At 54.6% G+C, this 12508-nt stretch overlaps 2 protein-coding genes across 3 annotated transcripts in view; both read right to left on the bottom strand.

Annotated features, from left to right (window-relative positions):
- The window catches only part of ACY1 (aminoacylase 1), a 455667-nt gene that overhangs the window by 119703 nt on the left and 323456 nt on the right, over positions 1-12508 (bottom strand). The window lies entirely within an intron of this gene.
- On the bottom strand, positions 2643-5679 carry GPR62 (G protein-coupled receptor 62). Its single transcript, XM_073354872.1, has one exon. It carries the CDS (start codon positions 5571-5573, stop codon positions 4347-4349), a length of 1227 nt encoding a protein of 408 aa, XP_073210973.1. The 5' UTR covers positions 5574-5679; the 3' UTR covers positions 2643-4346.

Below are 12508 nucleotides of genomic sequence, written 5' to 3'. Positions count from 1 at the left end.
AGAAACAGGAAGCTCCCTGAGAAGCTGGTGTTAATCAGTCTAGGCTCCTGGGGGTGCTAGAGAGGTACATAAGAGGCTCCTCCTCCTCTCTCTCCCTGCAGCTCCTGCTGCTTTCTGCTGTTCCCTCTCACCTTTTCTCCTGCCTGCCTGTTATGTCTCTTGTGCCCTCCTTCCTCCAGCACAGCACTCCACCATCTCTGTGCATCTAGAGCAGAGAGAATACATGTGCACCAGCAGCAGACACAATATTCTACACTCTGGGTCCTAGTGGTGTGTCCTCCCCGGCCCAGTCTGGCACCTGAGGCGGCCGCCTCAGTTTGCCTCATGGTAAGGCCAGCCCTGACTGCCTCAGCTCTTCCTCGCTGAGGTTGGGTTTACCAAACTCCCAACCTGGCTTGGTTGCTGTGGGGACCTGGGCCTCCAGCTCAGTCATAAGAAAAAGTCCACCCCTTCCAGCGTATCGACAAAACGTCTCCCACGCCCTGTGCATAGGCGCCAACTCCGTGGGTGCTCTGGGGCTGGAGCACCCACGGGGAAAAGTTAGTGAGTGCTCTGCACCTACTGGCAGCCAAGCTCCCCTCTGCCCCGCCTCCTCCTTCTCCTTCCCCCCTCCCCGAGCGTACCGCATCCCCACTCCTCTACCTACCTCCCAGCGTTTCCCCTGGCCTCTGCCAAACAGCTGTTTGGCAGAGTGCTGGGAGGGAGGGGGAGGAATGGGAACGTGGTGCGCTCAGGGGAGGAGGCGGGGCCGGGGTTGGGATTTAGGGAAGGAGTTGGAATAGGGGCAGGGAGGGGGCGGAGTTGGGGCGGGGACTTTGGGGAACGGATTGGAACGGAGGCAGGACAGGGCTGGGAAGAGGCAGCGCAGGGGCGGGGCCGCATGGAAGGGGTAGAGTGGGGGTGGGGCCGGAGGCAGGGGTGGGGTCGAGCACCCACGGAAAAGAGGGGAAGTCCACAAGTGGGGAGAAGACAGAGCTGCTTTCCCACGATGAACCAGATAAGGGACCCTTGCACTGTGACCCTAGGCTTGGTGTCAGCCTGGGGATGCTTTCTGTTGTGCTTGTCTAGGAAAGTGTACACCTGGCTCACCATGTTTCCCCATGTTGTACCAAGAAACGCCAACTGTGCTGACACTAAATGGGAGGGGAAGAAGGAGCTGGCTGGAGGGCTTGGAGAGAGCAGAGGGGGCTGCAAAAGGAAAGTGAAGATAACTTTTGCTCATCTGTACTAGGTCGAAGGCATGGAAAGGCTCCTGGCTTCTTTCGGCCCAGTGCCGCAGACTGGCTGGTGCGATCACAGAAAGGGCTGAATGATGCAGGGGGATGAGTCATCCCCCTCTTATGTACTTCTCTAGCACCCCCAGGAGCCTGGACTGATTAACACCAGGTTCTCAGGGAGCTTCCTGTTTCTGCTGCTTCCCTGAACCCACTGGAGGAGAACAGGCAGTCAACTGAAGCAGTAGGAGCCAGTTAGGCCCTTAAGACACTGATATCTTTCCTCACTCAGGCCCTGCTACCAGCTTGCTTATTTGTCAATAATAAAGGGACTCTGTGAAACACAAACCTGTGGAAAGTACTTAGTGGGGAGAATATCTTCGGGTGGCTAGACACAGGGAATTGGTGGCAGAAATGACTCACCAGGAGGCTCTAACATAAGGCCCAAACTCAGTTCTGTTATTATTTTTACAGCTTCGTCTCACTCAGAAATGGGAGACTAGAATCTCTAGGAAATAGAGCCGTGAAATGCCCATTATGGCATGATGTTGTCTGTTACCCCTTGCTTAGTTATCAGATGTTCTAGGCCTGGATTCACCATGTTATGAGTGCAAAGTCGCTGTGAAGTGGCACAGATACTGACAGGGGGAAGCAACAGGGGTCTGGATTGCGGAGGGAGGTGAGGAGAGCTGGCAGCATAATCACTCTTTCCTCAGGAGTCTTTAATTCTAATTGTATTTTTGGTTTCACACAAAGTGTGACCCTAAGATAGTTGTGATCTGTGTGACAGATCACAACGATACATTGACAGAAGCCCCTCCCCCTGCCAAACCCATTTAAAAGTGTCCACAGAGGGATTTGCACCAGTTTAACTGGCTTTAGCTAAACCACTGCCAGCGTTGAGTGTGGATAAGGCCTAGGGATTGCAACGTGCTTTAAGAACATGGATGAATGAGCCTTCCATGAAGTTGGTTAGTAGTTCTGTCCTCCTCTTACCAAGGCTGAGTCCCTTGCACCACCAAGCCTGTCGGGTCCCACCTTTCCCAGAGCATCTTGGACATCTTGCAGCATCTCAGACACCCCCCAGTGCGGGAGATGCCTTCCCCACCAGGTCTCACCCAGAAAGGAGGGTCGGTTAGATCTGATCAGCAAAGCGCCTGTTAAACTGGCCTCGTGGCACTGCACAGCTGCGTTGAGTCATAGCTGCTGTGTTTGCTGACACAAAGCCCCAAGCGTGAGAGGGAGGCTGATCTGCCTTGTGCATCCCTCGGGCAGTTGCCAGTGAAGCTCTTGTTCCAGGCGCTTTCTGAGTAACGAGATGTACCGAACCAGGCAGGAAGGATGAGGCTTTGATTTCCAGGGAGCAGCTTGAACTGCCAGGGACGGGGGTTAAAATACAACCTTGCAAATGGAGCCAATTTGCTTATGGATGGGGAAAAAGCCCCAACTTGCTAGGGCTGGGAGGGTGGGGGAGAAAAAGTTCTAGGGGGAGTGGGTGGCTAATGTCCCTTTGGCAATCCCAGTAAAGGAAGAGGCACCTTCCCACACTGTGCCGGGAGGAGAGGAAAAGGGGACTCTGCCTCTTTTTCAAAACAAACAAAGCTTCTTAGCCTGGTGCTTCCATTGCCTCTATTAATAGACAGCTGTTGAAATACACCTGTTGAAAAGACATTAGCGGTCGCTTAAAAAATAATTACAAATGCCTCTGAAGCTAGGTGGGGTGAGGAAGACACCCAATAAAGGACACCTAGGTGCAGAGCCTCAAAAGGTATTTAGGCTCCTAAATCCCATTGATTTCAACCAAAGTTAAGAGCCTAAATACCTTTGGGGATCTGGCCCTTCACATTTACTGCTGGCTGTCTCTGCAGAGAAACACGTGAAGGGTCTCCTGAAATGCCCCCTCCCCACCTGAGACAGGGAGCTCAATGAACTGCTGGTGTGTAACGTGAATGAAATCAGGGGAGTCGTGGTATTACGGCCTTTGTTATCATCCCCTGCTATTGTTTCTATAGCACCTAAAGCATGCTAGCTCTTTTGCCACCCCTGAAATCAGCGGTGTTGCCCCACGGATTAATTTGGCCCACATGCCATGGAATAGCACCTCACTCTCTTCGTTTCTCCCTGCCAACCTGCATTTGTCACAGCCAGCCATTGAAGGAGCTGCCTTCGCTTTGGATTAGGCCGTCTGGCCCTGCAGGAGCCTTAAGGCAGGCCGGCACCTACCACCCACTGCTGTCACTTGGCTCCTGTCACAGCTTTGGGTGTCAGTTTCACCTGCCTTCCCAGAGGGCAATAGCTTGGGAGCGATCACTGTGGAGCAAAGCTCTGCTCCTGCAGAACGAGGGGCTGCTATCTAAATACCTCAGTGGGTCGATAAACCCTGCAGTCTGGCTTCCTTATCAATGGCCTGTTCTCTGATCCCATGAGCCGGCACAAGGGTGAGTCCAGAGAAGTAACCCAAACCCTTTTTTAAAAGGGCCCATCCCTCACAATTAAGGCAATTTACTGCTGCCCAGCTAGCCCTCATTCCTGGAACGGCTGAGCCCTAAACCAGAGGGAGGCAGTGTTGCCTAGTGGTCTGAGCAAAGGATGTAGAAATAGAAGGGGCCTGAAGTCCTCCTACCTCCATCCCCCACAACCGAGGCACTGACGCACTAGTGACCTCTGGCATATCACTTGATCTCCCTGGACCTCCATCAAAAGATCTATTTATCCAGAAGACTAAGCAAAAGCAGAACCTCCCTGATGGCTCAGATGCTGCAGCTGGAGTTTGGTGCTCGTGACATGTCAGTGTCAGGGAAAACGCTGGGAGAGGAAGAGAATTAGTTCTAGTGAGCGCCTTTGTCCTTTTCCAGCTCCCTGCCTTCTTGCTTTCTCCCTCTTTGGCTCCCACCCATGATACCTGGCTGACCCAACATTTCCGGCCCAAGCCACAGAAATAGCCTTTCACTGGATTTACTCTAGATGAAGGAAAATTCTTCCAAAGCCATAACCCCGACCCCCCCACACCAGGTCAAAAAAGGGTTGGTGAGTCCTTCGGATTAGCTGAAACCCTGCTTCTATCCTTCTCCTAGCGAAGGCCAGGATATGGAGAGCAGGGAAATGAAGTTGACCCCAACCCACTGTGCTTCCTCAGTTGGTTTCTTCTGGGATTTGGCCTGGAATTCTGAAGCCCATCATGGTCTGGTCCAAAGTGTTCCTGGGGCTGGAGTTGACATAACTGGATCGGGTCTCCAGCGTGCAGCTGGTCCTCTGTAGGAACTGAAGGAAGTTCTCCTGTACGGAACCCTCCGGGCTGGAGACACAGAGCTCCTGGCTCAAGGGTCTGTTGAGGCAGCTCCGTCCCAGCCTAGACAGCTCTTCCCGTATCTGACGGTTCAGTAACCCATAGAAAAAAGGGTTGATAGCGAAGGAGGAGTAGGCAAGCCAGGTGACAACCGTCTCCCCATGGCCCCTGCCTGGGCTGACAGAGTTAATGGAGCAGAATAAATGGAAGGAGAAGAATGGCAACCAGCAGCACAAGAATTGACCCACAATGAGGACCACAGTCATGGCAGCTTTTCCTCCTCCAAACATCCGCTCTGGGGACAGTCTGGGAGGCAGGTTTCTGGTAGTAATGATAGTGACTTGGCTGTTAATAGACTCCGATCGCTGCCGTGGGGCAGCGGTCCAAGACGGGATGGGTACATGCTGCAAGGAGGCAATCCGGGCCACTTTGTAGATGCTGCAATAGACAACAAAGATGACCAAGGTAGGCAGGAAGAAGCAGAGGGTGCTGAAAACAATGACAAAGACCTTCTTGTGGGCCCCAGGGCTCCAGGACACAGTGCATTTACTGGCACTTGTGGCCCCGTTGTCTTGAGGCCACCCCACTAATGCCAAGACTGTGATCAGGATCGACTTAATCCAGATGAAGACCACCACTGTGACCGCCAGCCCAACGGTCATCTTGACCTCATACCGCATGGGGTGAACAATGTAGTAATATCTCTCCACGCTGATGACCGAGATGGTGAGAATGGAGGCGCTGATGAAGCAGATGTTCAAGAAGATTAAGGTCTGGCACTCTGCGATGCTGTAGATCACCCTGTTGAAGCAAGAGGAGCTGGAAATGATCCCCAGTGGCATCAGGAAGATGGCGGACAACAGATCCACCAGGCAGAGGTGGCAGACAAAGATGAACTTCCTCAGCAGAGGGGTCTTGAGGATGACCACCATCACTGCCACATTGGCAACCAGGGCTATGAGGTTCAGCAGGACCATGAAGAAAAGGCCAATGGCCTCCTGGAATTGGGACACCTCTGGTAGAGAGGAAGTGTCTAGCCCCTGAGTAGCATTAAGCCCAGTTCTGTCTGCCATTGTGCCTCAGGGCTACTCTGAGATCTCCAGCACCGGGGAAGCAGGAACAAGTTGTCAGTGTCTCCTAGCAGGAAATGTCACCACCCCCATCTTTTTCCCAGGTGGATCTTCTTCCCTGTGGGGAGAAAGGAGGGGAGCAAAATTGAGAAGCATTGCAAGTGAGCAATGAGAATGTCTTGCAAGTGACTCTAACCCCGAATGACCCTGGGGGATGACATGAGCACCTCACCTTTCTGCTCGTGCGGGGTCCCAAGGTTAGGAGCAACTTGGCAATTCCTGTTCTTCAAGCCAACAGAGAGAGGCGAGATGCTAGAGGTGACACTATAGGGTGAGGCTTGGGGAAGAATCGCAAGCCAAGCTAGGAGAGCCTTCTCAGTGCTACAACAGCCCTCTCTTCCACTGCCCCAGTGCAGGGCTACAGACTTGCTGGCCACCAGCAAGGAGGGCAGAGAGAATGTCTGGCTGCCAGAAACCAGCAGCCACTAGCAGGAGCGGATCAGTCCTGTCCAGGCATGGGTAACCCCCGCCCCAGCGAGGGCCTCATTCCAGACCAAAGCAGGCTCCATCGCTGCCCATGGCTTCTCCACTGAGATTGCCATTGAGGGGGCAAATTGTGCCCATTGCTTTGCTTTGTGCTGTGGATACCTCTCCATTAAGAACTGGCCTGGGACCAGCTGCTTCTCCCATACAGACGGCCAGGCAGTCATAACATGGGGCCACAACCTATTGTGTTCAGGAGGTGACCATGTCGGGTCCTTTGCCGCCCACCGCACAACATTAGAGTCACCTACCGAGTATTGTATCACCGTTAGGGCCTAGTTAAACCTTGCTTCAGGCTCCTCATCAGTAAACACTCAAGCTAGATTGGAACAGGGACCTCGACCACAAGTCCCATATCCTGCCCCAATTCCCGGAGACATTTCTCTGGTTTTCCAGTGGAAGTGAAAGGAGACAAATAAGAGGGGACAAGATAAACGTCTATAAAATAATGACTGGAATGGAGAAGGAAGAGCGGGAGCTTCTGTCCTCTCTGCCTCAGGACAGAAGAGCCTGGCGATGTTCAATGAAACTGAAAGGTGGGAAATTCAAAACCAATCAATGGATATACCTTTTCCACACAGCATGCAATTAGCCAGGGGAACCCATTGCCACAGGAAGTCACAGGGGCTTCACTAATTTAGCAAGACTAAAAAGGGGATTGGACACTTACATGGATAACCAGATCCCAAGTTATCACAAATAATGAGAATATATATTTGCGACACCTATTAAACCTCCTACGTAAGGGCTTAAGCCAGTCTCTAAATACACAGGACGAGGAGGTCTCCTGCACTTTCCTCTAGGAGAGACAGGACACTGGGCTAGATGGTTCGGATCCCATCTGGCAGTTGCTATGCTCCTATGGTGGTGAATTCAGGGCATGGCTCTCCCCACAGCCTCATTCCAGCTTTAATGCTGTTGTATTTGGTAGTTTCTTCCCACACCCAGTTTTGATTTCTTCTAACAACCCTGCCTCCCCCATCACCATCTTGAGCCGAGCCAGCTTCGGCACCAAGCTCCCAGCTGTGCCCTCCCTAGCACAGGGTCTGGTCGCACTTCCCTGCTCCCCAGTTTCCATAGCTTTGATTTTTTCTTTAAACACGGCACCTTTTGGCTCCCCGAGGGGACTTTCTAAATTAAGGATCAAACACATTCCCTGCACCTGTGGGGCTGTAAATCCACATAACCACTCAGTGCAGGTGGTCTCAGAGAGCAGGCCAAGGAGGCACTGGTACTCCACACCCCTCAGGAGTCTGCCAGAAATTAACCCTTCCCATGTGGGCTCAGGAGCGGTGGGAAAGCTGGAAAAGGTGTCTGGCCTGTGAAAGAAATGCCTAAAACAACATTTAGGGTGAGAAATTACTACTTGTGACCAGTTTCTTTAGGGTCTTAAACTTACATTGCGGTGTTTGTTTTATTTGCTGGGTAATTTGTGTTGGTCTGTTTGCTATCCCTAGCAATCACTTAAAATCAATCTTCTGTAGTTAATAAACTTGTTTTTGTTTTCTCTAAACCCAGTTTGTGGAATTTAGAACTTGGGGGTGGGTGAAGCTGTGCATATCTTCTTCCACATTAAGGGAGGAGGTGAATTTCAATAAGCTTATGCTGTACAGCTCAAGTTGCAGTGGGGGAGGTTTAGATTGGATATTAGGAAAAACTTTTTCACTAAGAGGGTGGTGAAACACTGGAATGCGTTACCTAGGGAGGTGGTAGAATCTCCTTCCTTAGAGGTTTTTAAGGTCAGGCTTGACAAAGCCCTGGCTGGGATGATTTAATTGGGAATTGGTCCTGCTTCGAGCAGGGGGTTGGACTAGATGACCTTCTGGGGTCCCTTCCAACCCTGATATTCTATGATTCTATGATTCTACAGCTCTCTGTGCAGCACAGTACAATACAATTTTGGGTTTGCAGCCCAGAGGAGGTGTGCACTTGAGTGCTGGGCAATTCCCTAGCTGAGTCTTCCCATACAGAGCTGATTTCAGTGTCGGTGTCTTTCTGCAGCTGGGTGTGTCCCTACCTGTGTGTGTGCTGGAGGAGGCTTGAGGGCCTGGCTGAGCAGGACAGTGTAAGGGAGCCCAGGCTGGTGGAACAGATGGGCTCAGTGGTACCCAGAACACCAGGTGGCACCCCAGAGTGGGGGGTAACCCGTCATAGGTTGGCTTGGAGACTGAGCTTGGCAGTGACTCTGAGGTTAGCTCAGGGAGTATGGAGGGAGGCTGGGGCAATGATAACGGTGGTTTGGAAAGGGCAGTGTAAGTTCTGGGGTGACAGGCTGGTACAGACAGCGCTTTGAGAACTGGTGCGATGGGGTAGCTCAGGGGGCTGGGTCAGCACAGAGTGGAGTGTATGTGTGGGGGGATGGAGTAGCTTAGGGGGCTGGCTGGGCTGGAGCAGCATGGAGTGGGGTGCATGCGGGGGGCTGGGATGCTGGGTCAGTGTAGAGTGGGGTGTATGCATGGGGCTAGCTCAGGGAGCTGGGTCAGCGCGGACTGGGGTGTATGCGGCGAGGTAGCTCGGGGTGGTTGGCTGGGCTGGGATGCTGGATCAGCACAGAGTGGGGTGTATGCCGGGGGAAGCGGTAGCTTGGGGGCTGGCTGGGCTGGAGGTTCTGAGTCAGCACAGAGTGGGGTGTATGCAGGGGGATGCGGTAGCTCGGGGACTGGCTGGGCTGGGGTGCTGGGTCAGTGCAAAGTGGGGTGTATGTGAGGGGATGGGGTAGCTCAGAGAGCTAGAGGTAGTGGGTCAGCACGGATGGGGGATAGCTTAGGAGCTGGTCCAAGCTTGTGGTGACTGGCCAGTGTGAATGGGTTGGCTCTGTTACCAGGGCTCAGTGTGTCCAGAACAGCTAGACATTTGGGCCCATGGTTCCTTGGCCTTTGCGGGGAGTTGGCACCATGAGCACTGGGCAGGGAACAACTGGGGGAAATCCATGGGCTGCTCCTTCTACCTCAGGGGGCACACATGGCTCCAAACAGGATAGGCCAGGCCGGGACCGTGGCCCTGCACCCCGTCCCCCTGCACCAGCCGTGTGCAGCAGGCCACTCAGAAGTCCTGGTTCCTCCCTGAGCTCGAATGGCCATCTAGCGCTGGGGGAGCCGGCCCTTTGTACAAAGCAAAGAACTCCTCTTTCACTGGGAGGTGGGGGCGGGGGGTGAACTGGAGCAAAGGCAGCTGGGCCTCCTCCCCCCGGCCGAACTCAGTGCTGGGGGAGCTGCTGCTGGGCGACCCCCCCTCATTTACCCACATGAGCCCAGCCCAGGGAGTAGCAGCCCCCGGCGCCTCACTGCCCACAGCACCCCCTTAGTAGGGGCGGCGCCGGTGCCCGCTGAAGCTGCCAGGCCAAGCAGAATTGGACTGGGGAGGAGGGCAGAGGCTTGGTTCTCTAACCTGCCTTCAGCCAGAGGGAGCACCCCAGGAGGCCCCATGGCTTGTGCCCTGATGTAGATAGACCTGAGCGTTCCGGCTCCCTAGCTCAAAGCTTCCTCCAGTCCCACTGCAGCGCCGTCGCTTCCTGAACACAGCCCCACCCTGGATCTTGGCACACACGCCAACAGCTAGCCCAGCCTGCCGCAGCTCCCCCACTGTGGCTACTCAAGTGAGTTTTGATCAAGCCAGCTAAAGAGCGAGCTTGGATATGCTACATGTGCTCCATCAAGCCTCGTGCATCCACAGAGCTCAGTGCACTCCCTTCACCTGCCAGGGCCTCTCTTCCCCACAGTATTCTCACCCAGGGCAGGCCACTTCCCTTGGGGATTATGCCAGGGAGGGCAGCTTCCATTTCCTCTAGTGCCCCCCACGGCCCCAAAGCCCCCTCCCCAGCCACCCCAGCCCAGCACCTGCCTGTGGGGCCCCTCCCCTGCTGGCAAACTCTCCACCAGCATGAGTCTGGGGGTAGATCAAGCCCCTGTTGTCCGGATGTCACCTATCTGAGTCCCACACCCATGCTGAGTGGCGTCTCTCCCATGGGCTCCGGCAGCAGAGGGCATGGTGGCCGATCCCAGCAGGGCAGCGCACAGCAGGGCTGGAGCCTGGCAAGGAATTTGGTGTGGGGGTTCCAGGGGGCTCCACAAAACTGCAGGCCTGGAGGGCCACAGTAGGCAATGAACAATGGGCTAAGGGCAGCCCGGCCCTCTGGGAGAGAGGGTAGGGTGACAAGATGTCCCCATTTTATGAGAACAGTCCCAATATTTGAGGCTTTTTCTTGTACAGAAGCCTATTACCCCCCACCCTCTGTCCCAATTTTTCACACTTGCTGTCTGGTCAGCTTAAGAGAGGGGACCAGGAGGGCTGTGTTGAGCGCTGGCCTCTCTGCCGGAACTGGGGAGGGACAAATGGGCACAAATCCAGCCCCAGGAGAGGTGGGTAAATCAGTGATTTAGGAAGCTTCCCCTTGGGCTTGTGATGGAGTGTCTGCCTTTGAGCACAGAGTCTCCTTCACCCATTGGCCCCCGTTAGCCATTGCTAACCCAGAGCTCATTCGCGAGCAGCTCGCGGCTGGCCTTCGAAGCCAGCTGTTTGGCTTTGGACCGGCCAGGCATGTGGCAGGTTCTGGTTCCTGGACAGGAGCAGTGCGATGCTTAGGAGCTGCTGCCAATCCTCAGGTCACAGTTTAGAACTGGCTTGCTAGGAGCATTCTCCAGCAGCTCCCCTAGGCTGGGCAGCAGGACCCTCCTGCCATGCGCCCTGCAGAGAGGACATGGAATGGGGATGACCACAGCCAAAGCCTGGGCCATTCAAAACCCACCCCCCTGCTCTATAAACAGCATGCTCAGTATTACAGATCCCTTTCTCTCTGCTCTCCTTCCATGCCCCCCTAGACCACTCCCAGGCACAACCTGGTCCAGTGGCCAGGGAACCTGCCTGGGCCCTAGGAGATCTATTCCCAGCGCTGCCACTGACTAGGGGGCTGGACTTGATGAGCTCTCAAGGTGCCTTCCAGCCCTACAGTTCTATGATTCTAAGTCACTCTGTGACTCAGTTTCCCCCATCAGTAACATTGGGACTACGAGCCTTTACCATCCTTTCAAAGGGCTTTGAGATCACTGGATGAAAAGCACCAGAGGAGAGCACCTAGCTCCCCCTCACAAAACACTGGTGCAAGAGCAGTCTGCCTCACTCTGAAGGACCTAGTCTACACTGGAAAGGGTTTGCGGGTATAGCTACACAGCTCCAGCAGCTAGCCCTCCCAGGGGAGACGCAGCTTTCCACAACAGAAGAATGCTCAAACCAGTTCCCCAGATGAAGTATCCTATACCAGCCAAAGCAATGGTTTTACTAGTATAACTGTCTACACTAGGGCTCTCGCCAGCATAGACAGGTCTTTAAAATATCCCTCCAACCGACATTACTAGCTAGTTTCTCATCTAACCCTGGCCTAAGGCAAAGCCCGTGTCTGTGCCCGCTCAGTGGCCCCCTTCCAAGCCCCAGTGGTAAATGCACCTCCTTTGCCTCCAGATCTCTCCACCACCCCCGCCGGTAATCTGCTCCTAATCCCATAACACATTTGGGACACAAATTATGTGAAACTGTCTACAAAGAAGGGTCGGATCCCTTGCCGAGGGCCTGCAAGATCGGGCCTCACGCTGCCATTCTCCTTTAGTAAGAGAACAAATCCCCTCCTCCCCCCACTTCTCCTGGCAGGAGGTGGGTAACTCACCAGACTCGAATGTCCTGGGAGACTCTTGGGAGGCTGGCACCCAGGCTGGCGGGATCCTCATCTCGGCTCTATCAGATGAGCAACTTTTACCCCTCTGATCGGATACGCGCTGTGATGGCTCCAGCTCTCTCCCTGCCCCTGGAATCAGGGTGGGCTTGATGGACCCATGCTACCGCGCACCCCACGCCTGGTGGGGACATGAATGAGCAAAGCCCACCCGACACAAGGCGGCAGGTGTCTCACCTCCATGCGCCCGCTTGGCTCATGGCATCAGAGTCCCCCTGGCTCCCCATGCCAGTGTGTGTGTGTGGGGGGGGGTCCACTGTCCCAGCCCCTGAAGCTGGGATGATGGAGGGCCTCACAGCATCCTCTGGGGAAGCAGGGGCCACATCTGCCTGGCAGCGGTCCCCTCTCTCCCCCCTCTGGATGGGTGCCGGGAGGCTGCTGCTGCTGCTCTGTGCTGCGGATGGCACAGGCTGTCACATCTGGTCTTTGCCTGGCCTTTTAAAGCACTGTCATTCACACAGAGAATTCTACTGGGTCCTAAGCAGCCTCGGCTCTCAGACCCACACCTGGGCCCAGGCTGCCCCCTCACCGCACTGCCAGGCCAGGGGCAAAGCAAAGGTCTCACCTCCGGGGCGCCGCCCCTGCAGGGGAGAGGATCAGGGCCAGCTCTTGCACGCAGCCAGGCCATGCATCACCTAAAGCAGACAAATACCAGGGGGGCAGAGTGGAGAGG

This window comes from Lepidochelys kempii, chromosome 7, assembly GCF_965140265.1.
Source record: "Lepidochelys kempii isolate rLepKem1 chromosome 7, rLepKem1.hap2, whole genome shotgun sequence".
NCBI classification, from domain to species: Eukaryota; Metazoa; Chordata; order Testudines; family Cheloniidae; genus Lepidochelys; species Lepidochelys kempii.
Note: the sequence above shows the minus strand (reverse complement) of the source record. Positions and strands in the feature narration are given on the sequence as shown.

What these genes read in the sequence shown, in the direction of transcription:
- GPR62 (XM_073354872.1), bottom strand. Translation starts at nt 5,573, where the DNA reads ATGGCAGACAGAACTGGGCTTAATGCTACTCAGGGGCTAGACACTTCC.